General features: G+C 40.9%; 2 protein-coding genes and 1 long non-coding RNA gene across 3 annotated transcripts in view; 2 read left to right on the top strand and 1 right to left on the bottom strand.

Moving 5' to 3' along the window:
* The window catches only part of LOC148342112 (uncharacterized), a 30,487-nt gene extending 10,978 nt beyond the window's left edge, over nucleotides 1–19,509 (top strand). The window contains exons 2-3 of the mRNA XM_088286629.1: nucleotides 1,299–1,307; nucleotides 18,493–19,509. Of these exons, the coding sequence (XP_088142755.1) occupies nucleotides 1,299–1,307; nucleotides 18,493–19,157 (674 nt within the window). The 3' untranslated portion in view covers nucleotides 19,158–19,509. The remainder of the gene's footprint in view (nucleotides 1–1,298; nucleotides 1,308–18,492) is intronic.
* On the bottom strand, nucleotides 4,158–9,666 carry LOC148342114 (uncharacterized). Its single transcript, XM_088286734.1, has 2 exons — nucleotides 9,529–9,666; nucleotides 4,158–7,830 (listed from the first exon to the last, which is right to left on the bottom strand). The coding sequence occupies exons 1-2, from the start codon at nucleotides 9,650–9,652 to the stop codon at nucleotides 6,599–6,601; spliced, it is 1,356 nt and encodes a 451-aa protein (XP_088142860.1). The 5' UTR covers nucleotides 9,653–9,666; the 3' UTR covers nucleotides 4,158–6,598.
* LOC148342113 (uncharacterized) lies at nucleotides 10,788–13,539 on the top strand. The gene is made up of 2 exons (XR_015840219.1): nucleotides 10,788–11,212; nucleotides 11,816–13,539. It is a non-coding gene; the product is annotated as an uncharacterized LOC148342113 (long non-coding RNA).
* Nucleotides 19,510–25,939: the final 6,430 nt, after the last annotated feature.

Raw genomic sequence — 25,939 nt, 5'->3', positions numbered from 1 at the left:
TAATTATCAATTGTTTACCATAGTCAGACTTTTGCCGTCAAAGAGACCTGTTCCTGAACCATATGTTCACGTTTTCATCACTCAGGGCTTTTCCGTGTTGACAAATCACATTCCACGGAACATGCATTCATCCTTTTATGATCTTAGATTTCTTAATTTAAATTACCCCTTTTTGCAATTAAGATTAATTTCACCGCAATGATTATGTAGCCAATTATCTTTCTCGTTCTAAATTTTGCTTTAGTTATTATCCAAATTTTTGAACATTTTTTATGCTGCATCTTTCAATGCACACTAGGACGCACACGCGTTAGTTGAACTGATAAAACTGAATATTAATGCAATCACATATGGGTTTTAGAAGGGGCAATTCTTTTCTACAAAGGAGGGACTGGCACTGGTTGATAACTATCACCCCTTATCTCCTGCGTGGGGGCTGCCTGACTTCCTGGTCCCACAGTAGATGGTAGCCAGGTTTTTGATTTTGTGTGGCCTTTACCAGAACACGAGTAATCACAGGGTACATATCTGAACAGCGTATCTCTTCCTACGTACCAGCGAAACCGTCGGGACCTCCACACAACGGTACGCCTCGATCCTTGCTGTGTTCCATGCCGCAAAGTGCCCAATACGATACGTGGAAGCGCAATTCTCTTCATTATTTCTATTTTCAGATCATAATTTTCCTGCTAAAATTTACACCCTGGCCAGGGTCTGTGCTCAAACTGAGCTTATTCACGACTATGTTGTCTATAGCGATAGTGTTACACTTCTTATTTCTCATCTCTTTAACCACTAGACCTTTCTTTTCTTTATCTTCTGCACATTTCTCCCGCACTAGTCCCCATTTACTTAGTTCCTATCATCATTTTTTAAATTTATTTTTTTTATACTTTTTCTAATGTTCTTTCGTAGTGCGGTACTTTGACATCTTTTTATGTTTATCCTTTGTCGCCTCAGAATAAAATATTCACTTCTTCCACACTGTCAGACGAGACAGGTTGTGTGCAGTTATTCCTCTGTCAATACAGAAATTCTGGTTTGCTGATCCTGAAAATAGTTGGACGCGATACGACTGCTGCGTAGTACCACTCTGCCAACATTGATTAAACAAAAAGCATTTCTCAAATGAAAGTAGAAGTGCAGTGCATCGATAAGATTGACTGGGATTGTAGTCATGGTGTTTACTGATGCATTCATATGCTAAATTTATATGACTTAGTTTAAATGTAAGACCTCAAAATTGCACACATAGTATTTTCATGACCCACACTCTCATTCAGAACAAACAGATTCAGTCTGCTCAGGTCAAACTGATGACAAACCAGATAGCGCTTCATGGACAAATACGACGAAACACATTCTCCACATAGGCCATCGAAGATTCAAACATATCAAGTTGGGCAGGGGACGACGTCACAGGGACGCGATCAGGAACACCCAAAAACACATAATTTGATCTGTGAAAATGTTACACCCTGAAACAGGGTGAAATAATCACAACAGTGTTGTGTGTTGTTTCCTCAGTAGACTTTACTAGAATGAGGAAAGTCTCCAACGGCCGCCTGCTAGGTGCATACAGACATAAATAATCGATCTCAGATTGTTCTTATTACAAACTATAGGAGAACCCAGATCGACAGCGTCACTAATGTGAAAAGCATGGAAATATTCAAAAGACAAAATTAATATTTAAATTCCTATCGTATTACAAATAATACATTATTTTATTTATACTTTAATATTTCAACTTGTTACAAAAACATACACCACACAATCTGAACACTGACAAGATTACAGGGGAATGTGAGCAGGAGAGACGGAGAGACTGCCGCCTGCCTGAGAGGGTCAGCCTTGGACCTGGAACGTGGGCCGGGCCGGGGGAAGGAGCAAGGACGACCGATTCAACCTACATGACCCTTGACATAGGAAACCTCCTATAAAATGTCAGGCTGGGCTGAGATCAGCGCGCCATTTTTCGATTGTACTCGTCAGATTAACAAAAGGCCGCCCAGATACTATTTCCTGAACTCCAGAAATCGAAGAAACTAAAATATCGCAACCCTAATCAGCTGTTGTTGAGTCTTTATTTGGCCCTTTTCTTCTTGAGTACAAAAAACGAACACGCATTGGAGTAAGTTTGGCTTTTAAGATTCATTTACTAAATGTTTCTCATTTTCTCGGTGGCTCAACTCCAACAGTGGATATAAAAATACACTTCATCTGTCAGCATAGTTTTGAAACATGATGACATGACAAACTTAATTTCTTTCACACCATTTAAAAACCGGAATATGTAAAATGTTAAATAATCAGTTCAAATTTTATACTAGGGAAAAAACACGGAGTTTACCCCCCACTATTGTTTTTTCTTTGGCATTTATTTTCTGCACTGATTTCATTTGGCATAAACAAATGTTCAGCAAACCGGCAAGTAAAAGGCAATAATTAAAAATAAAACGGCAATAACCTTGAACGCATTTCCCCAAACAACTTGATGTTGTGACGCATATTTTTAACGATAGAAAGTCGTTCTTTACAAAGCAAATGAGAGTAAGACGTGTACAAACCTGCTTTGTGGAGCACAACACGAGGCTGCTTGTAACCTTCGCCCAGAAGTTGAAGATGTTGCTCGTTCTCTTCTTTTATTTCACAAAGTTCCTCTTTGTACTCGGGTGTCGTTCTTTCACACATTTTCAAACGCCAATCTCAACAAATCCGCACTTGGTCTTTGCTTGGCGATAACTCGTGTGCTTCTCTTTGTGCGACGAGACGAATGAAAGAGAAAATGGCAGTCTGTTCGGCACTAAAGAGGAAGAACAGGCCACACCCCGCTGTGATATGATTGGCTGCTGGCTGTGTGGAGCACTGTCACCAACTCACCGACAGATGTCGCCATTTGCTATGCAAATCATCGTTATCTTCCTCTAAACATAGAGAAATACCTAAGATGCACATGAACAAACATTTTAGTTCCCAAATATGAACTTGAGAGATGTATTGAATTTTACTTTTGTTGCTGGTTTTATTTATACATCGGACACCATGTTGTTGGTTGGATAGTATTCCAAATGTATTTCTCTATTATTAACAGTTGACATGATGAAGTGAAACTTTATGTCAACATATTTGCCTTTTTACAGGGTTTTTCGCCAGCGACGTGGTTGCGAATTTTAAATTAAAATACATCACTGTTTTATTCTCTAAATGTTAGAGTCTTAAAAAATGATTTCAGTGTTTATAACTTAACTAACTTAAAAACGTCATTATTCGTTTCAGTATTCATTAAACTACGGTGATTCATTATTTATTTCAAGATTCATTGAACTGTTTTAGTAATAATTTAGTATTCAATGTTTAATCGTGACTGAATTTACTTTTTCAATATTTGTGTCACTATTTTGTTCAATCTTAATATTATGGACAATTATTTAGCAAGTAAGGTTTTTGTTATTTATTGTGGCCACCTGCTTTTGAAGAAAGTGTCTTTCGCTTCTTGTACTCGAGGATTCTTTGTGAAGCCAAAACAACACGACCTTGACTGATAAGTAGGCTCAACGCAGAAAAAGTATCTTTTTGTTTTAAGATTACACAGTTCCTGTCAAATAAATCTTCATCTTCCTGTGTGCGTCAGTATCTTCCCACGCACTTCTCCCACTGAGATCACTCTGCAGACTGACTCAAAAGACAATTTATTTTCCAGACTATCTCATTGATCTTCCCTTACTGCTGAAAATTCCACAACAATCTGGGATCAGACGTGGGATAGCTGAATATCCGCCGGTGAAATTCAGGGATGCTGGCAGGTGACCTCCAGGGTCCAATTCAGACAGCAGCAGCAACGAACAGCGTGATGCGGATCATCTCGTCCATGGTGACAAATAAACGCTGACTCCAGTCGCCATCAAGTTGCCAACTCCTGACATACTAAAGCCATTGAGAGAAACTGAGACTATTTGCGTTTCTCTGTCTGGTTCTTTTTAGAGTTCAACTTCTTGTTCAGTTTTTCACCTTTCCACACAGCGTAATGAAGACCAGTTGAGCAAGTGGAATAAGTGATTTTATTGATGATTGTGGAAGGCACCGATTTCATAAGCACCGTTTCTTCTCACACCTTTTCCATTAGGTACGATTAAAAAGACAACTGAAAAGCAGAATGTTAACAAATGTTGTTCCAGGCAAAGGCAATTAATTTCATTTCAATGTTTGATGTAAACACAAAAAAAATCATCATCACTCAGACACAATACACTGATCACATTGGCCTTGTGTCAATAAAAGAGCTTTGAAAATTCAATATATCATATTTTCTAAATCACATTTACATCTTACCACGAAGAGTCAGTTCCTTCAGTTTTTTTTTTGTGTTTTTTTAAGCTTCAAGGATCGCTGCTATTCTCGTAGGGCTGGGCAATAAACCGAAAATTTACCGTGATCGAAATTTAATAAAATCATTTTGCCCATGTCGGTTAATTCTGTGTTTTAAAAAAAAAAAGAAGTCCTTTCTGTCTGCAGCTATGTTCATGCCCCTGTAAGACGGTTTGAGCGATTGTAGTCACGTGACTCCACCCAGCTGAACAAGAAAGAAAACTGACGACGCGGTCGTAGCTGTCGATTCAAATCCAGAAGCAGCTGACACGGCTGAAGACGACGTAATGTTCGTTGAAATTGTTCCTGTCTCGCTTGTCCCGAAAAGAAATTCCGACATCTGTCGTTAAGAAATGTTTTGGGTTCCAAAAAGACGATGTTTGAGCAAAAGAACACGAACTACAAAGTGCGTCGTAAGCACCTGAAACAGCGCGTCCAACCTTTTCTTTTTCACCACCCACAACACAACCATGTTGTTGACTTGGAGCTTGTGCTAAAAGTTCAAAGTGAGAAGCAAGGTTGGACCATAACGGAGGCGACACCATACGAGAGAACGTCTAAGAGGTGGACGCGATAGCCTAGCACAGTGTTTTTCAACCACTGTGCCGCGGCACACCAGTGTGCCGTGAGATATTGTCAGGTGTGCCGTGGGAAATTATTCAATTTGTGTACCTGTGCGGTCTAGCGCCTGCAGAGTTGAGTAGTAAAATGTAGTACTCTTCCAAACCAGTAGGCGGCGGCAGCAGCAGCAGGTAGTGAATTGCCTGATGCTTGGAGACAAGCGAGAAGTGGATAGCAGAATAAAAAAAGTGCATAACAGAACGACGGTGAAATTAATGGATATGTTTTTGAAGAGAAAAAAATGCTGACTCTGAACTGGACCCTGGACAAAACCCAGACATAGATGAAGGCCCTAGTATGAGTGGAGGTAAAAAAAAAAAAAAGCAAAGATGTCCTGCAAAGTTTCTGCCGTGAGGCAATACAGCGAAAGCTATCTTTCATTTGGATTCACTTTTACCGGAGATGCAACGACACCGACTCCGTTGTGCTTGGTATGTGGTGAAAAGCTCTCCAACGGCGCTCTGGTCCCAAGCACGCTTAAACGCCATCTCCAAACGAAACGCACTTTACTTCAAAACAAAAATGTGGCGTATTTTGTTCGCCTGAGTGAACACACGGAGAAACAAGCAACTTTCATGAGAAAAACCGCAAAGGTAAGCGAGAGAGCCCTTAAAGCTAGCTACCACGTCGCTGAACTTGTGGCTAAATCAAAAAAAGTCTCACTCGTGGCAGAGGAATTAATACTTTGATTCCTGCCAATACATCAGCTCTGTGTTCATCCAAACAGGCACAGGTTTCACACTGAGTATAAATGTGAAAGATTTTACGATACTTTATTCTTTGTTTATTTGATTCATATTCAAGACTTTTAATAGGTCATTTTTCAATGTTAAAAAACACTTTTTTTCACATTTTCAGCTGGTAGTGTGCCGCGGGATTTTTTCAATGAAGAAAATGTGCCTTGGCTCAAAAAAGGTTGAAAAACACTGGCCTAGCACATAGCTAAAGATGTAGCTCCTCGAGCGACAGTGGAGCGCACAAGATTTAAACGCCTCATAAAAGTAGTCGACAAGAGGTCCGAAAATATTTGTTGCAAACCGTACTTCCCGATATGGACAACATCGGGACGGGAGCGGAGACATGTCAAGCGTTTTGCATCCACATCCAACTTGTGGTCGAGACGCGACATGGACCCCTGTTTGACCCCGACTGTGCATGACATTGACGACAAGTGGCAACTGCGCACCAGAGTACTCGAGACGGCGATTTTCCTGATGAAGTACACTTTTTTTATTTGGCATTGGCATTCCATTGACATTTTTTTTTTCATTTTATTTAGCATTTTGTTGACAGGCGACTAGCGCCTTTGCACATGGCATTACAGCATCTTGGCACAATCTATTTGCAGAGAAGATTTTGCGAGAAGTCACCTTTTTCTCCTGTTCTTTGTGACATTGTTCAAGTCATGCAAAGTAAGATATTTGGAAGGCTTCTACACATGATTTTTGTACTTTTATTTTCCATTGAAAGTAATGTGTACCACTTGGTCAATAAAGAAAACAGTTATTACGTATTTCCTGCATTTATTTTGATTTTGGTCCACGGACGGAAATTTATCGTGATTCATCGTTGTCGAGGCAAAATTGCTCATTTTATTGCGATATTGATTTTAGGTCATATTGCCCAGCCCTATATTCTCTCCATCACAATCGTGTCTCTCAGCCTGCTGTTTAGTGGTGAATTTTTTAGCACAAACACTGCAACTGAATGGCTTATCTGCACTGTGTGTTCTTGTGTGGTATCGTAAATGTGACTTTTCAGAGAAGCATTTTCCACAAACTGAGCAGGAAAAAGGTTTTTCTCCACTGTGTGTTCTTGTGTGTCTTGTTAACGTTGACTTTTCAGAGAAGCATTTTCCACAAACTGAGCAGGAAAAAGGTTTTTCTCCACTGTGAGTTCTTGTGTGTCTTGTTAAACATCCCTTTTGAGAGAAACTTTTTCCGCAAACTGAGCAGGAAAAAGGATTTTCACCACTGTGTGTTTTTGTGTGATTTGTTAAATCAGACTTTCGAGAGCAACTCTTGCCACAAACTGAGCAAGAAAGAGGTTCTTCAGTGTGTGTTCTTGCATGCTCTGTTAATCGGAACTTTTGAGAAAAGCTTTTGCCACAAACTGAGCAGGAAAAAGGTTTTTCACCACTGTGTGTTCTTGTGTGTTCTGTTAAAGTTCCCTTTTGAGGGAAGCATTTTCCACAAACTGAGCAGGAAAAAGGTTTTTCTCCAGTGTGTGTTCTTGTGTGGTTTGTTAAATGCGACTTTTGAGAGAAACTCTTGCCACAAACCGAGCAGGAAAAAGGTTTCTCTCCAGTGTGTGTTCTTGTGTGGGTTGTTAAATACGACTTTTGAGAGAAACTCTTGCCACAAACCGAGCAGGAAAAAGGTTTTTCTCCACTGTGCATTCTTGTGTGGATTGTTAAATCAAACTTTCGAGAGGAGCATTTCCCACAAACTGAACAAGAAAAAGGTTTTTCACCACTGTGTGTTTTTCTGTGCCCTTTTAAAGACAGCTTTGAAGTGAATGAGTCAGTGTGACATGCCCTTTTACTTTTAGCTTGCCCATTATCATCATCGTCGTCATGAGCGTCTGATAATGTGTCCTCATGATGTGCTTGTGATGGCCCCCAGTGGTCTTCATCACCTTCTGTTGCCACGTGACGACTTGAACTGCTGCTTGTAGGCTCCGCCCCTCTGTTGTCCTCACTCTCATCCTTGTTTTCATCGTCCGTCTTTATATGGACAACGTTCACTGGTGACTTGTTGATCTCCTCCTCCTCCTCCTCCTTTTTGATGTGAGTCCAGTCTGGCTCCTCTTTCACAGAACGGAGATAGTTTTCACTGACGTCTGTAGGACACAAATAGACAAATTTGGTTTGGTCAAGTCAAAGCTCAGGCGGTGACTTTGTCTTATATTGTTTCTACCGTGCTACCTTGACTTGTGCCTGCCGAACACAAATCAATGCGTGCGAGCGACCCCAACTTGGACCGGACCATAGGGGACATTTCACAAAATTACGTCCTACGATGTAAGCCTCCCTTTAGCAGCATAACAACAGTGATAAACGAGCAATTAAAAAGGAAGCACGTTGCGGCTGATGCCCGATTTCATTCCTGAATTAGTCACAGACGTTTCTGGAAGCGAGCTGAAGTTAGCACACACAGGCTATTGTGTGCGTCTGATGGAACACATGTTGTGGGACCCTAACATATTGATGCAGACCACTGGGGGCCATCGCAACATAATGTCATTGATAAAATAGGAATCGTTCAAGTGAAATATGTTTACAAGTATTTCATTTTGCATTTATAGATAGTTTCATCGTGGGTACTTTTTGCTTCCATTATAATCTGGATCCCTAAAAGAATTAAAGGGGCCCTGGCATCAGAGTCGCTATTTATTGCATGATTTACATTTATCCTGCTCGTACATTCCGACATTACCCTTTTTATATTTATAAAATTTCTGTTTCTAAATAAATTTTAAAACAAATTTACGTTTGAAGAGTAAAAATCCCTACACATAAGCATTAAGCAACAACACTTTCACTTTGACTTTCATGTTGACATATTTGAATAATGACTGTATATTTTAAAGTTAACCAATATGTATTCGAATTCAACTAAGATACACCATAATATTTTAAGAGTTCCCTGAATTATTTTGTAACTGCAATGATGCTTAACAGCCAGAGGGTGTCAGTAATGAGTAACAAAGTAACACAAGACATCCCATTGTTCCGTCATCATTGTCATTTGCATAAATTATCAAGAACTATGAGTTGCGGGGGAGATGCAAACCACCAGAGCCACAGGAACTTTATTACCAGGAACAAAATGTTCCTGGACTTGTTGGTGGAAAAGGGGTTTGTGACGTACTCCCTTTTTAAGCCCATTGTAAGCCAAAGATGCAGATGCATCCCTTGCAGCATGCGCTTGTTCACTGATCGAGATCCGTGCAACCCTGGATGGATGCATTCAATGTATTTCAAATGTTTGGATGGGGTGAATCTACGCACATGTGCACAAAACAGTGCAGGGCCACCCGAGGTTCATTGACTCTCACCCGACGAAGCCAGTACAAAGTTAATAAATAAATAAATAAAACCAATACGTACTTGATTTAAAAAAAAAAAAAAAACTTAATATTTTGTGTTTTATCCACTAAAATTGATCAACCGCCATTGATGTTTTCGCCGCAGAGTGCACATTTTTTAGAGCCGGGCAGAATTCCTTCCGTAAGGACTTGCTTGAACAAGATATAAAACCCAGAAAATGTAAAATGTTAAACGAGTTCAAATTTTATACTGGGAAAAACATGGAGTTCACCCCCGACTATTGGTTATTTTTTGGCATTTATTTTCTGCACTGATTTCATTTGGCATAAACAAATGTTCAGCAAACCGACAAGTAAAAGGCAACATTTAAAAATAAAATGGCAATAACCGTGAACGATTTCCCCAAACAACTTAATGTTGTGATGCATATTTCTAACGATAGAAAGTCGTTCTATACAAAGCAAATTGAGAGTAAGACGTGTACAAACCTGCTTTGTGTTGCACAACACGAAGCTGCTTGCAACCTTCGCCCAGCAGTTGAAGATGTTGCTCGTTCTCTTCTTTTATTCCACAAAGTTCCTCTTCGTACTTGGGTGTCGTTTTTGCACACATTTTCAAATGATAATTCCAAAAAATCCACACTTGATCTCTGCTTGACGATGAGTCATGTGTCTCTTTTCGTTAGCGGCTAGCTAGCTAACAAGCTAAGCTAACTACGCCGAAAAGCATCAACGCGCGAAGATGAGGTTATCGGGACACAAAGACTTAATTAATTATGTCGTAGTCCTTTAGAGTAGCACTGGACATCCTATGAGAAAATTACAGTCAGTTCCACACTAAATCAGAAGAATTTAGCGGTGGCTGTTTTTGTTCCGGTGTGGAGGAGTCGGTGGATCTGGTCGAGGTCCTTCGGAAGCTGCGCGCTAGGTAATGACGTCATGCTTTAAGCACGTATTTTTCAAATATATTTCTTTGACTCTGTGTTTGTTTTACCCCTGGCTGTTCTATTTTAATATATATTTTATATAATATTTTAATTGGGTCGATAATTTTTTTTTGCAAAATAACTAAATTAACGCCACATTGGCGAGTCAGCTCTTACGTCACTTCCGCCTATGCCCCGAGAAGCCGCTGCTTCTACAGCAGTGGGACGTTTCCGTTTCTCCTACCGAACTTGCAACAATGCTGTGGTTCACTCGGGCTGCAAGATTGTATGAATATAATTTCTGCATATACTAGCAGTGCTTCTCAATTATTTCACGCCCACCCCTACCAAGAGGAAAAAGATTCGCTCCCCCCCACCACCAAATTTTTTTTGTCTTTGTATAGTGATGTTAGCTTGTCAATAAAATATCCCTTAACGAAGCTAAATTCCTAAGAAATATGATTTTGAGAACTATTATTGTGAGGATCTCGAAACTCAGTACTCTGTTCTGCAAATATTGATGAGATGATAAATATTTACTCATACGGTTTTTGTAAAAAACCTTATTAACATCAGCAAACCAAACACAGTTATTAATACGTACATAATATAGAAAAGACAAAAAGAACAGCCAGGGGAATTTTAAACAAAAATTCTTTGTAAATAACATAAAGCAACAGCTTTAGTATGTTTACGATACGTTTTTTAAAAAATAATTTTATGGTGACTATACTTTTTTTTAATGGTTACTGTAACAATATTATTGTTAGTTATGTTATGTTGCTTAGGGGCCGATTACAGTGACGGACGAGAGAAGGAGGAAGTGACGTTTTCCCTATGTCAACAGACTGAAGTAACGTACTGTACTGCAAAAGTTAAGAAAAAAAAAAAAAACTGCAAAAGTTAAGAAGTTAATAAAAGTGAAGTAAGCAAGTAAATGCTTTAACCGTCCACTCTGTATGAGAAAAAGGACAGAGTGAAACATGGTGGCAGCGCGTGAGTCATAACTGGCGACGGGAAGAGAGTGTTGAAAGGATCGCTAGCTTGTTAGCACGGAAGCTAACTACGGACAGTCGCTACGATGGAAGGACTGCGACCGCCGCCGATTCTGGCTTTGGATTCAAACAATTTGACGAAGACGTGGAAAGCGTGGAAAGAGGAATTCACATTGTATGTGGACCTGACAATGCCGGACTCGGAGGAATCCACGAAATGCAAGCTGTTTCATTACATCATAGGCGAAGAAGGTAGAGAACTGTTGAACACGTTGTTGATGGATGATGTGTCGGCAAGAACTACCGTGAGGGAGATGATGAGAAAATTCGACGAACATTGTAACCCTAAGTTAAACGAGACTGTGGAGAGATACAGATTCTTCATGAGAGATCAGACACCGGGCGAAAATGTGGACAAGTACGTTAGTGAATTGAGAGTTTTGGCCAGCACCTTCAATTTTGAGCAGCTGAGAGACTCATTGATAAAAGATAGAATCGTGTGTGGCACAAACGACAATGCGCTGAGGGAAAGACTGCTGAGAGAAGACAATCTGGCATTAGAAAAACGCATGAAGATTTGTCGAGCAACAGAGTTGTCACGAGAAAACTGCAAAACACTGCAAGGGCACACACAACTTCGACCCGCACCGGAGTTCTTTCCCCGCTATGGTGAGCCTGAAGGTTGACCGCCCGGATGGGCAGGTCAAGAGAGGGGGAGATACTGACCAATTGAAACACATACAAATCAAACATAAAAATGGACACGGCTGTCCTTTTTTTTATTGTTTCTGAATGAGAGGCTTGCTTTCTACGCTTTTAGTATGTTTGCTTCTAATCTATGATACTGTTTTTTAGACAGACGGAGGGGAGACAAAAATTGCAACCACTGCAACCAGACGGTCATGTACGAGGAACGGGAGGACAGCTCGGATAGGTTGACAGACGCACAGGTGATATTGTTTTATAAAATTTGTGACCAAGACCCCGAGGTTGGTATATATGCGGAATTATTCAATCACACAATTTTACGTGTTTGAAGTTGAATGGAGCAGGACACACAATTGGACAAATACCGTGGGATTGGTGTGAAACGAATGTGTCTCTTCCAGCAGGACCCCCGCTTTCCCGTGCAGACGTCTGGTTGTGTTATGGTGGAAAATTTCTATACGACAGGCTGCCGACCAATGCCTCTGGCAGGTGTGCCCTGGTGACTTTAATTATGGCGGTGAGTGTGACACCTGTAGATTTGGACCAGTTAAATTGGGATCAATTAGAGGCGGTACATAAACAATTGTCAAAAACTTTATTAATAATGTTTCAAAATAGGATTGCTTTAGATAGGTTATTGGCTGAAAAACAAGGAGTGTGCGGGATATTTCGGGATCAATGTTGTAGTTTCATCCCAAACAACACGGCACCGGATGGGCGTCTCACCAAGGCATTGGAAGGTTTGCAAACTTTGAACAAGAGGATGAAAGAACATTCAGGTGTAGATTCGGAAATATGGTCAGGATGGTTGAATGTCTTTGCTAAATGGACAGGTCTGATTAGCTCTATATTAATCTCAGTGGCAGTATTTACAGCTAATTATGGTGCTTTGCGGATGTTGTTGTATACCTTGTATCAGATCTCTTACAGTTAAAACCCTCGAGCGCACCTTGGGCCCGTTGCGACCGGGTGGCAAGTACATGATGATACCCGTGTCGGACCCATAGCCGGTTCCTCTGGCAGCCAGCAGGTCCATAGGGTGCAGCAGAGTAAGTGGTAATGGCCTCAGTTGTCTGAGGCCAGGAGAGGGAATAAAACTTTTATATATCATCTTATAGTTTTACTCTTTACTGTTTTTACATTTTTTCTATTCTTATTTTTGTGGGGATGATGGCCTCAGTTGTCGGAGGCCATGAGAGGGATTAAAATTTTATATATCATTGCACATATTTTATTTTTTACTGTTATTATTTTTCTCTTATTATTTTGGCGGGGGTGATGGCCTCAGTTAGCTGAGGCCATGAGAGGGATTAAAGGATTTTATAAGCTTGACTACAAGTGACATGTATTCAGTTTAATGCAATAAAGATATATACTGATTGGGCTTTAAATCAATGCATGAGAAAAGGTCAGGCCAGGCTGTGTGAAATGCATGGGTGGCAGATATTTTGTGCAGGATGAGCCGCACGTCGGAGAACTGAGTGTGCAGACGCGAAGGGTCCCGGACTTCGATCAAGGCCACCCGGCTGTTGTTGTTTGAGATGGTCACACGGTCGACCGTGAGAGCAGAATAACAGATCCAGTGGTTCATCGGCAGTGGAGCGCACAACTGCCATGGCGCGCACCGTGGGAAGAGCCGACACGTCACCTTGCGGGCAGAAGACGTCCACTAAGAGAAAGCTAAAGTTAACTGCAGATGACACATAGCCAATAGGGGAAGAGTAGGAAGTCTTGGCTTTGTTTGCTGTAATGTATAAATGATCCTGGGCAATTTAGTGGGGGGCGTTGTTTTTTCCTGTTGGTTGCTGTAACCGGGCCTCTCAGACTTTGTACTAGATCTCCTGTTAAGAATAAATCCACTCCTGTGTGAAGTTGCCGGCATCCTGGTCATCTTTCTCTCAAAACGAGCGCGCATAATTGTTGGATGAATGGAGCTTGTGTTTGGTTAACCATTAATGGAGTCAGATAATTAATTCAAACTATTTTGGTAAACTTTTGGTACATTTAAAGGTAAAAACTCCAACAACACACACAGACATATACTTACACCTGCACATACACATGCTCATACACGCACAGACACTTGGACATACACAAGCGCACACCGACAAGATTACAGAGGAATGCCTGCGAGGAGAGAGACGGAGAGACTGCCCGCCGGAGAAGGCCAGCCTTGGCGTGCCAGTCGACGGGACCAGACAGGAATCGACCATCATCAACTACCCAGACGATGACTAACCTGGGCAGGACCTTCCCTTGGACGTGGACCCGTGCCGTGGGAGGGAGCGAGGACGACCAATTCAACCTACATTACCCTTGACATAAAAAACTCCTATAAAAACTGAAGCTGGGCTGAAAGATGGCGCACATTTTTCGACTGTGCTCGCCCGAGTGCAGTTTTCTCGTGAGATGAAGAAAAAGCTGCCCAGATATCTGTCTTTGTACTATTTCCTGAACTCCAGAAATTGAAGAAACTAAATATCTGAACTCTAATCAGTTGTTGAGTCTTTATTTGACCCTTTTCTTCTTGAGCACAAAAAACGAACACGCATTGGAGGAAGTTTGGCTTTTAAAGGTTGATTTACTAACTAGTTCTCATTTCCACGGTGACTCAACTCCAACAAAAACATGCCAAATATTTGTCATCTCATCAATATTTGCACAACAGAGTACTGAGTTTCAAGATCCTCACTATAACTGTTCTCAAAATTATATTTCTTCTCAATTTAGCTTAGTTAAGGGATATTTTATTGACAATCTAACATCAGTACTAAAGGAGTGGAAGAGTTTAAACCTGGCTAGTTTTATTCGATGTCCTGCATCTTGTGTCACTGTTATTCTGTGGAATGCTGTGTGTGTGGCTGGTGAAGCTGGACAAAGAAAGTGAAAGAATGTGAGGTTTGGGAGGTTTTAGGTCGGTGCCTGGCGCAGACAGATACCTCGAGGGGGAAGGGTCGACAAGAAACTGGACCCTTCAGCCACAAGCAGGAGGGGCCACCACTTGAAGAAAGACCAAGAGAAGCAAGCTAAAGTTAACTGCAGCATACACATAGCCAATAGAATCATGCCAGGATGCCTTTGTCTCTGTGTCATTTGCATATTGTGTCTATAAATTAATGCTGAACAGCGAAGACAAAGAGAGCTGTATTGAGAGGGACACAAGCTCAAGTTGTAGATTTGTGTGTTAGGAATAAATCCACTCGTGTGTGAAAATGCCGGCTTCCTGATACCTTTCTATTGCAGAACGAGTGCGCATATTGTTGGATGAGTGAGAGTTGGGTAAAGTCACAAATTGGAGTCAGATTATTAATTTGAGTTTACATTGGTTTAAAATTAAATTCTAACATTGATTTAAAGATAAATTCCAACAGTACACTCAGACAAAAATATAATGGTGGTTGGGGGGCGCGAATCTTTTTCTTCTTGGTAGGAGCGGGCGTGAAATAATTGAGAACCACTGTTAGTATATGCAGACATTATATTCATGCAGCCCGAGTGAACCACAGCATTGTTGCAAATTTGGTCGGAGAAACGTAAACGTCCCACTGCTGGAGCAGCAGCGGCTTCTCGGGACGAAGGCGGAAGTGACGTAAGAGCTGACTCGCCAATGTGGCGTTAATTTAGTTATTTTGTTATTTTTTTCTATCAACCGAATTAAAATATTATATAAAATATATATTAAAATAGAACAGCCTAGTGTAAAAACAAACACAGAGGCAAAGAAATATATTTGAAAAAATGCGTGGTTAAATCATGACGTCATAAGCAAGCGCGCAGCTTCCGAAGGACCTCGACCACATCCACTGACCCGTCCACACCGGAACAAAAGCAGTCCACCGCTAAATTCTTCTGATTTAGTGTGGAACTGACTGTAATTTTCTCATAGGATGTCCAGTGCTACTCGAAAGGACTACGACATAATTCGTTAAGCCTTTGTGTCCCGATAACTTCATTTTTGCGCGTTGATGCTTTTCGGCGTAGTTAGCTTAGCTTGCTAGCTAGCTAGCCGCTAACGAAAAGAGGCACATGACTCATCGCCAAGCAGAGATCAAGTGCGGATTTTTTGGAATTATCATTTGAAAATGTGTGCAAGAACGACACCCAAGTACAAAGAGGAACTTTGGGGAATAAAAGAAGAGAACGAGCAACATCTTCAACTTCTGGGCGAAGGTTGCAAGCAGCCTCGTGTTGTGCGACAGGAAGCAGGTTTGTCCACGTCTTACTCTCATTTGCTTTGTCAAGAACGACTTTCTATCGTTAAACATATGCATCACAACATTAAGTTGTTTGGGGAAATCGTTCAAGGTTATTGCCGTTTTATTTTTTAATCTTGCCTTTTATTTGCAGATCTGCTGAACATTTGTTGATGCCAAATAAAATCAGTGCAGGAAATAAATGCCAAAGAAAAAACAATAGTGGGGGGTGAACTCCATGTTTTTTCCAGTATAAAATTTGAACTGATTATTTAACATTTTACATTTTCTGGTTTTTATATCTTGTTAAAGCAATTCCTTACGGAAGGAATTCTGCCTGACTCTAAAAAATGTGCACACTGCGGCAAAAACATCAATGGCGGATGATCAATTTTAGTGGATAAAACACAAAATATTAAGTTATTTTAAAAAATCAAGTACGTATTGGTCTTATTTATTAACTTTGTACTGCCTCGGTCAATAAACCTTGGGTGGCCCAGCACTGTTTTATGCACGTGTGCGTAGTTTCACCCCATCCAAACATTTAAAATACATTAAATGCATCCATCCAAGGTTGCACGGATCTCATCAGTGAACAAGCGCATGCTGCAAGGAATGCATCTGCATCTTTGGCTTACTATGGTGTTAGAATAATATTAAGAGGTTATTATACATTTGCCGTGACGCAGCTTATTTTAATATGTAGTGCATAAAACATGTTGCAGTTTAATAGAGTGAACTATGCTTGAGTGTTTACAGTTTGAGTGTGGCAGGGCGGTGGCACTTCTTCAGAAGTGCCGATGAAGTAAACAACACCGTGATGAGCCCTGATAAGAAGAAGTTGGCCCCAAAGTCTGACGCAAACAGCATCGTGCTGGGTCCTGATAGAAGATGTTGACGACAAAGTCAGCTGCGACCCATGGCGGCACGCCAATGATAAACCGGACTAAACCAGCTTTTAAGAAGACGAACTGTACCACCCCTGAGTGTAATCTGATTTCTTGAAGTGTAATCTGATTTCCCGATGTTATAAAAGGGAATGTGTGAAAAGCATCGGGGAACAGAGGAGAGATAAAGTTGTCAAATAAACTTTAACCTTTCTGTAGCCACTTGGGCTGCATCTCTCTCTCCTTCCAGCTATGAACCCTATATGTCAAATTGGCGAACCTGACATATGGGCTTAAAAAGGGAGAAGGCCACAACCCCCTTTTCGACCAACAAGCCCAGGAACATTTAGTTCCTGGTAATAAAGTTCCTGTGGCCCAGGTGGTTTGCATCTACCCCACAACTCAAAGTTCTTGATAATTTATGCAAATGACAATGATGACAGAACAATGGGAGGTGTTGTGTTACTTTGTTACTCATTACTGACACCCTCTGGCTGTTATACATCATTGCGGTTACAAAATAATTCAGTGAACTCATAATATTTTGGTGTATCTTAGTCGAATTTTAATACATATTGGATAACTTTAAAATATACAGTCATTATTCAAATATGTCAACATAAAAGTTCGAGTGAAAGTGTTGTTGCTTAATTTATGTGTAGGGGTTTTGACTCTTCGAACGTTAATTTTGTTTTAAAATGTATTTAGAAACAGAAATTTTATAAAAAAGTAAAAAGGGGAATGTTGGAACGTAATAGCGGGCTAAATGTTATTTTGGGCAAAAAAACAAACAAACGTAAATCATGCAATAAATAGCGACTCTGATTCCAGCGCCCCTTTAATTCTTTTTGGTATCCAAAATATAATGGAAGCAAAAAGTACCCACGATGAAACTATCTCTAAATTAAAAAAGAAATACTTTTAAACATATTTCACTTGAAGGATTCCTATTTTATCGATGTAATTATGTTGCGATGGCCCCCAGTGGTCCCCATCAATAAGTTAGGGTCCCACAACAGGTGTTCCATCAGACGCACACAATAGCCTGTGTGTGCTAACTTCAGCTCGCTTCCAGAAACGTCTGTGACCATGTCAGGAATGAAATCGGGCATCAGCCGCAACATGCTTCCTTTTTAAATGCTCGTTTATCACAGCTGTGCTGCCAAAGGGAGGTTTACATCGTCGGACGTAATTTTGTGAAATGCCCCCATGGTCCGGTCCAAGTTGGGGTCGCACGCATTGCTCCGTGTGCAGCGGGCACAAGTCAAGGTAGCACGGTAGAAACAATATAAGACAAAGTCGCCGCCTGACCTTTGACTTGACCATATTAAATGTGTGTTTGTCTTTTTGTGTCCTGCAGACGTCAGTGAAAACGATCTCCGTTCTGTGAAAGAGGAGCCAGACTTGACTCACATCAAAAAGGAGGAGGAGGAGATCAACAAGTCACCACTGAACGTTGTCCATATAAAGACTGACGATGAAAACAAGTATGAGAGTGAGGACAACAGAGGGGCGGAGCCTACAAGCAGCAGTTCAAGTCATCACGTGACAACAGAAGGTGATGAAGACCACTGGGGGCCATCACAAGCACAAAATGAGGACACATTATCAGATGCTCATGACGATGATGATGATGGGCAAGCCAACGGTGAAAGGGCACGTCACACTGACTCATTCACTTCAAAGCTGTCTTTAAAAGGGCACAGAAAAACACACAGTGGTGAAAAATCTTTTTCCTGCTCAGTTTGTGGCAAAAGCTTCTCTGTAAAGTCAAATTTAATGAAACACACAAGAACACACACTGGAGAAAAACCTTATTCATGCTCCGTTTGTGGAAAATGCTTCTCTCAAAAGTCACAATTAACAAGGCACACAAGAACACACAGTGGAGAAAAACCTTTTTCATGCTCAGTTTGTGGAAAATGCTTCTCTCAAAAGGCAAGTTTAACAGAACACACAAGAAAACACAGTGGAGAAAACCCTTTTTCCTGCTCAGTTTGTGGCAAAAGCTTTTCTGTAAAGTCAAATTTAATGAAACACACAAGAACACACACTGGAGAAAAACCTTATTCATGCTCCGTTTGTGGCAAAAGCTTTTCTTTTAAGAAAAATTTAAAAACACATACACGATTACACACTGGAGAAAAACCTTTTTCATGCTCAGTTTGTGGTAAAAGCTTCTCTCAAAATTCAAGTTTAACATATCACACAAGAACGCACAGTGGAGAAAAACCTTTTTCCTGCTCAGTTTGTGGCAAAAGCTTCTCTGTAAAGTGGAGTTTACGACGCCACTCAAGAACACACAGTGGAGACAAGCCATTCAGTTGCAGCGTTTGCGCTAAAAAATTCTTCACTAAACGTAGTGCTGAGAGACACAATTGTGCTGGTGAGAAAAGCAGTGATCCTTGAAGCTTAAAAAAAAGAAAACAAAAAACTGAAGGAACTGACTCTTAGTGGTAAGATGTAAATGTGATTTTGAATAAAATATGAAAAATGTAATTTTGCAAAGCTCTTTTATTGACATGAAGCCAATGGGATCAGAGCCAGAATTATCAATGTGTTTGTGTGATGATGATCTTTTTTTATGTGATTTTACATCAAGATGTAAATGAAATTAATTGCCTTTGCCTGGAATAACATTTGTTAACATTATGTTTTTCAGTTTTCTTTTTAAACGTACTTAATGGAAAAGGTGTGAGAACAAACTGCTTATGAAATCGTTGCCTTCCACAATCATCAATAAAATTACTTGTTCCACTTGCTCAACTGGCCTTCATTACGCCGTGAAAAGGTGAAAAACTAAACTCGAAAAAGAACAAGAAAGAGAAACGCGAATAGTCCCGGTTTCTCTCAAAGGTTTTGATTTGTCAGGAGTTGGCAACTTTATGGCGACTGGAGTCAGCGCTGGTTTTCTCGTTGTGTTTGGCTGGCTCGTATATGTATGGTCCATTGAACAAAACTCAAACTCTTCAAATATCCCCTCACATACATTTAATATTTCGCTTTCTGAATAAATTTCTGACTAGCTAAAACCTCTTTCCAGGTTGAGCTCTATCAAGCGTTTGGGGCTTGTTGCTAAGCAGAATCTTACTTCGGAAAAAACTTATCATTTTGTCAAATATACTAAATATTTTTGTTCATGCTCTATTATATTTTTTATATAATTTTTATAATGAAATAGGGAAATATTAAAATTGGCAGCCACATACAGACCTAATTCAATTAATAAGAAATATGGAAACATTTTATAAATATTGAGCTCATTGAGAAGAGTCCTAATCTTGAAATAAATATTGAAATGTAAAAAATACTTATGTATTTAATTAATTCAATAACCCGACCCCGGATGAGCGGCACAAAATGCCTGGATGGATGGAATAATTTAAATTGCATCCAAATTCAAAAGAACAAATTTGTTAAGAAATTTTCAAGTGTGAAATCAAAAGGTTTAAATTGTTGAGAATTTTACATATTAAAATAATTGAATAAATATTGTATTATTACATATACAAGCTTAAATATAAATTGAAATAAATGAAAAAAAAAGTTGTGTATTTTTAAATGGCCGAATTTAGATATGGGATGTAATTCTCTTTATGAAACTATGAAGGGACTGGAGCTCACAGAAGTGACCAGTCTTGGTTCTGAAGTTCCGATGTAACCAGATACTGCCCTGAGAGAAAATAGGCCTGAGCATTGTTTATGGTGGGGGCAATTCTCTCGCCAGGTCAGTGACCTGGCGAGGGTATGGAAGTAATTTAAGGTGGTCACGAGTAGACTGGTCGTATCAACGGGGAGACGCATCTGCTCTCCCTCTGGGGGACTTTTGGAGGGAAATCCCGAAGACTAGCGGGATGGGAATGCATATGCAACAAGGGAAATTAGATATTCATGTCCTATTTGGGCATTCCCTATGAGAAGGGAATGTCTGAGAGGGGGCTCGCACGTGTACGGAGCGCACACACGCACACGTTTTTGGGGAGACTTCTTTTGACATCAGCATGTGACGAGAAAAACATCTTTTTCGAACCAGTTGTTTTCCATCACCAATCCAGCCTTGCTCGGCTGCCTCTCAGAAGGCAGCAAGGACCCACACTTCAAAGACAAAATATACTACATATTGAAAGAAAAATAATACTCAAATATTGAAATAAGTATAGAATTGGATGAATAAGCAACAAAAAATATATACCTCCTGGAAAATATCATTATTTTCAACATTTGTCAAAGCACAACATTTCGATCAGATTGAGTTCTTTCTTGCACATTCTTAAACAATCGTAAGTTTTTTACTTTTAACTTTTAAGTTACTTCAGTGCATTTCATACCTGTGCCTTCAGTGAAGTCCTTCTTTGTCCTACTTGAATAAATCCCCATCAAAATACCATCATTTATGACACCACAGCTGGACAAATAATATCCAGAAACACACTTACGCACCACTGAGTGAGTGTTGGACGATATAGCTTCTCTTGAAAGGTCATACTTGAAAATGTCCTTGCAAGTGTATCTGCAATTAAATCCATGCTTTTCCCTCCTTTGGCCATTGTGGTTTAAAAAAAAGCAAGAATATATTTTAGATTTTCCAACGGCCGCCAATTACGACTTTCGGGTGTGTTGATTCGGCATAGCGCCGCCCCCTCATGAGTGAGTATCCAATCACAAAACGCGTTCATCACCCTCAGCGTAAGGTCAGCGAGAAGGCTCATTGTAACCAACTCGTGATCTGATTGGCTATCGCAACCGTCTAACAAATATGAAAGCTCATTGACTTTGACAGAAGCGATGCCCGTACAATGGCATCTTAAGGCCTCGGAATGCATAATGCGCGCTCCTCGTATTGTGAAACCTGCCCAGCAACACGAGCGAGCGGAATTCCGATTGGATTCAAAACTCTCACCTCAAAATACAACGCTCAGCTATAATATGACACCAATGCGCCGATTATGATTTTTATTTTTCATTATTGATTATGTTTGGCTAGCAGAGACGGCCTTGAAGGCCCACCACTGAGTTACTGAATAGCCTAAATTAAACTTTACTTTCATCAATAGAGTTAAAGTTATGCTTTATTGTAGGCGTTATGTAATTAATAGTGAAGGATTGTATTACGATTGCTGACATTATTTTAAACACTTATGGGACAGAAGGTTAATTATTTAATTTAGCAGGTTCATATTTACTGAATATGTTCAACATTGATGAAACAAAAGCGTTTTTCAAATGAAAGTAGAAGTACAGTGCATAGATAAGATTGACTGGGATTGTAGTCATGGTGTTTACTGATTCATTATATTATTCTCATATGCTAAATTTCTATTTCTTTGTTTAAATGTAAGACCTCAAATTTGCACACATAGTATTTTCATGACCCACACTTTCATTCAGAAGAAAGAGATTCAGTCTGCTCAGGTCAAACTGATGACAAACCAGATAGCACTTCATGGACAAATACGACAAAACACATTCTCCACATAGGCCATAGAAGATACAAACATATCAAGTTGGGCCGGGGAGGACGTCACAGGGACGCTATCAAGAACACCCCAAAAACATAATCTGATCTGGGAAAACATACGCCACACAATCTGTACACCGACGAGATTACAGGGGAAGGAGAGACGGAGAGACTGCCGCCTGCCTGAGAAGGTCAGCCTTGGACGTGGAACGTGGGCCGGGGGAGGGAGCAAGGACGACCGATTCAACCTACATGATCTTTGACAAAGAAAACCTCCTTCCGGTTGCTGGAATATAGAATAGATTTTAAGGTGTTCCAATATTGTTGACAGTTTCTTGATTTCGGGGTGTTCCAATGTGGTTCACTTGCTCTGTTCTGTGTTTGTGCTGTTGTCTGTGTGTTAATTGTGACGTGTATTTGTTGTGCAATTGTCTATACGTTGTGTGTGTCCCGTGGCAATTTGTGGCCCTTGCTGTGCTGCGTTCAACTGGGTTGTTGTGTCTCATGTTTATAATTCTCGGGTCTGTCTTATGATGCTCAATTGGTTTAATGTTAGGGGGTGTGTGAGAAAGTAGAGTGTTAACGTCTGGTGAGTGATGATAAAAAGGAGAGAGTGGGGTTTGCGTCCCACACTCACAACAAAACATGCTTAAAGTAACGTGTGGTGCATACAATATATCGTGTGAAAGTTCAAGCGATCGTGTGAGTGAATGCAAGCCTGAAGCAGAACAGGGGGAAACCTAACGGTGATAAGATAAAACTGCTTGATTGGTTGGAGTGGATAAATAATGAAGTTGTGGATATTTTGGTAGTACAGAGAGAAGAATCCAAAACACAGAAAATCTGTGATAGGATGGACCTTGCTCCGATGAGAGTTCCACACTGCTTGAGTCGTAGTTGATTAAAAATGGGGAAATGGTGGGAGTGTAAAATTATGATTGGTATAAAAATTTCAGGGGATGATTAGCAATTAAGGAGAGGATTGGCGATGAAATTACTTGAGATAAAAAGTATATGAAACCGAAACACAAAGGCTTCATTGAGCATGTGTCTTGCGGACGTACGAAATGTGACTATTGGGAACTCTGAGTTGATGAGGAAATTGAAAGAAAAAAGTCAAAGCAAGTAGGGTGAAGAGTGTGGGGAAAGTGGTGGGAGCAGTTGGATGAGCAGGGGGAGTTGCAGATATGAGGTTGGAAAGATGGGGGTCGAGTGGCCGATGGACGGTAGCTGTTTGTGAGGGTTGGAGATGGGGAGGCGTGGCTGGGGTGCGGACAATATATAGAAGATATATAATCATACGCAATACCGACAAAGTGCAACGAAAGACGCTGGTGGAAAAACTGACACCAGGGGAATAACGACGGGAACGAAAAAGGCTTGCAAAAGGCAAGGAACAAAATGAACAAAAATGGCTTACCGCAGAAGGGCAAGGGCAACCAATTGATCTCAACCGAGAAGATCAATAAATGCAAACGGAAACACAAACAATGAACGGGAACAAGGTACGCGGAATGCAATAACAAGGTGTCTAGAATTCACAACTTGGGACATGAGCATGAGCAAGATGAATATTCCGACGCTGAGTAGTCAGCGTGGAGTGTTTAAATAGTGCAGTAATCAATGACTTGACGAGTGACAGGTGCGTGGCTGGTGGGCGCGTCTCTCCAGCCATGACGACATGAACAGGAACAAGCGCTGGAAGGAAACGCCCCCACTCCACCTGGGCAAACACAAAACAAAAACATGACAGGACAAAACGGACCATGACACAAAGGGATTAGGTTTTTGGGATAGGTTTTAATTGAAACATTTTATGATCATGTTTAAAGAAAATCTTTAGAACAGGAGATGTCTCGCAATTGATGAGAGGTTTGCCAAGTATAAAGTTGGATTAAATAGTTCGGCAGCTGATTTATTAACTGATGTGTATCAAATGTAACAAAGGTGGACGACAGATGTTTTATGACTTTGCGACACCAGCCCTGACATGACAACTTTTAAGGGCCAAGACAGCATTCCAGAAATACCAGACTAACATCCGCATCTATGAGCTGTTTGACGTCACAGGTGCAGGATCGTCAGCTGAGTCCAGGAGGAACAGGAGAAGCGATTTCACGGAGACTGAATGGGAAAATCCAAAAACGCACAGTGGTAAACTTTGGCATATGCTGGCTAAATTGAGGCTAAATTAGCGCCGAGGGAGGGGTCTCTGTGTGGAATTGGAAAGTATCTTTTTGGTAAATGAAAGTGTGACAGAAAAAGTGTTTGTATGTCTAAGTGGTTTGAGTGAATGTTTAAGGGACGGGCCTCAGGAAAGAAACCTGATTGAGGGCACCGGCAAGCCCTAACAGCACGTTGGATGCAATGGGCGGACAGGTCTGATCAACCTGGATCCCTTTTGCACTCCCAAGTACTGATTTTCAAATTGTTATTGGAGACAGATTGGACTAATCAAATTCAAGCATCAAGTGAATGATTGATTGACGTTATTACACAAAATTTATGCAAAACTGAACGTTTCAGAAGGGAGGTAATTTACCCCTTCTCACTGGCAAGTGCCACTCCTCCAGTTCTCTCCACAGGTTTGAGGTGACATGTGACCGGTGTGACCAGAAGGTCGGAGAACGCTTCAAATAGCGCCGCATCACGCCCATCCCGGAGTTTCTCCTCAACAAGGAGGGAGATAAAAGATATTCTAAATTAGGTTCCATGAAAACAGATTAAGATATAGTTGTTGCTTTAGCCTGCTCATGTGCTCCGCAGTTTTAATATTCACATTGGGTGCACGAATAGATAACACACACCCAGTCCAGGATAGAGCAGAATTTTGTTGTATTGTTAAGACTTTTCCATAATATACGGCACCACAGCGGTGATACTTGAGGTTAATTTCAGTTAAGTGGGCGGTGGCGCTGTTTTTATGAAAAATACTCACTTAACGCAAGGGTAGGTTCTTCGTAGAGGGGATTACAGAGTTACATGCGGGACAAAATTTACTTGTCAGGAACTGTCCTTACTTGAGGCCGAGGCCAGACCTACAGACCAGCATGACGGTCACCGGCTGAATGGGGACACCTAAGGTGAGATTGGCCGTGCCGTGCATCAGAGTATTTCTGGCCCCGTTGGGGCCGATGTTGCTGTATCTTTCAGGTGGGGAGCGGAGGAGACAGGCCTGGTCTATGTGGCCAGGGCGAGACGTGAATGGAGTGAGACTTCCGGCATCCCATCCAATAATGTCGTCATTCCGCAGCTGTTTCAGTTGGCCGTCCTTAGGGCGTGTCCTTCCGGTTACGGACATCATGTGAAACAGTCCATCAATGAAAAAATGCTAATCAGTCTCAGGAGAACACATTTTTTTTACATCATTTTGCACAACATCAGAAAAGGAAAATGTGGGATTGGATTAAGGAGCGTTACTAAAAATTGTTGTACTTGCAAGTTCAGGTGGCCAAGAGGGCTAAAAATTATAAAATAAAAAAAAGAAAAAAAAGGGGTGGGGCAGCTAATGCATGCAGCTCCCATTGCACCTGCGCCTTCCGCTTCTGCTGCTCCTAGGCAAGGTTCGGGTGACGCGGCACCACAGCAGATTGGCTGTCCGTACCCGGCCGGTCAACGAGGTCGGGATTGCGGTAACAGAGGTAGGGGTGCTTATAAACGGGGGTTGTGAGTGGGGTGTGCTCTTGCTGCGGGGTCACTGGGTGATGAGCAGTCCATACCGAGCCACTTCCTG

This window comes from Idiotropiscis lumnitzeri, chromosome 2 (assembly GCF_059441095.1).
Source record: "Idiotropiscis lumnitzeri isolate Australia: NSW breed Sydney's pygmy pipehorse chromosome 2, RoL_Ilum_1.0, whole genome shotgun sequence".
In the NCBI taxonomy this organism is placed as follows: Eukaryota; Metazoa; Chordata; class Actinopteri; order Syngnathiformes; family Syngnathidae; genus Idiotropiscis; species Idiotropiscis lumnitzeri.
This window is presented reverse-complemented; position numbering and strand designations above follow the sequence as displayed.

Excerpts from the sequence above, each read along its gene's own strand:
- LOC148342114 (XM_088286734.1), bottom strand. The coding sequence starts at position 9,652 with ATGTGTGCAAAAACGACACCCAAGTACGAAGAGGAACTTTGTGGAATA. Across the intron at positions 7,831-9,528 it reads TGTTGTGCAACACAAAGCAG|ACGTCAGTGAAAACTATCTC; the intron begins GTTTGTACACGT and ends TGTGTCCTACAG.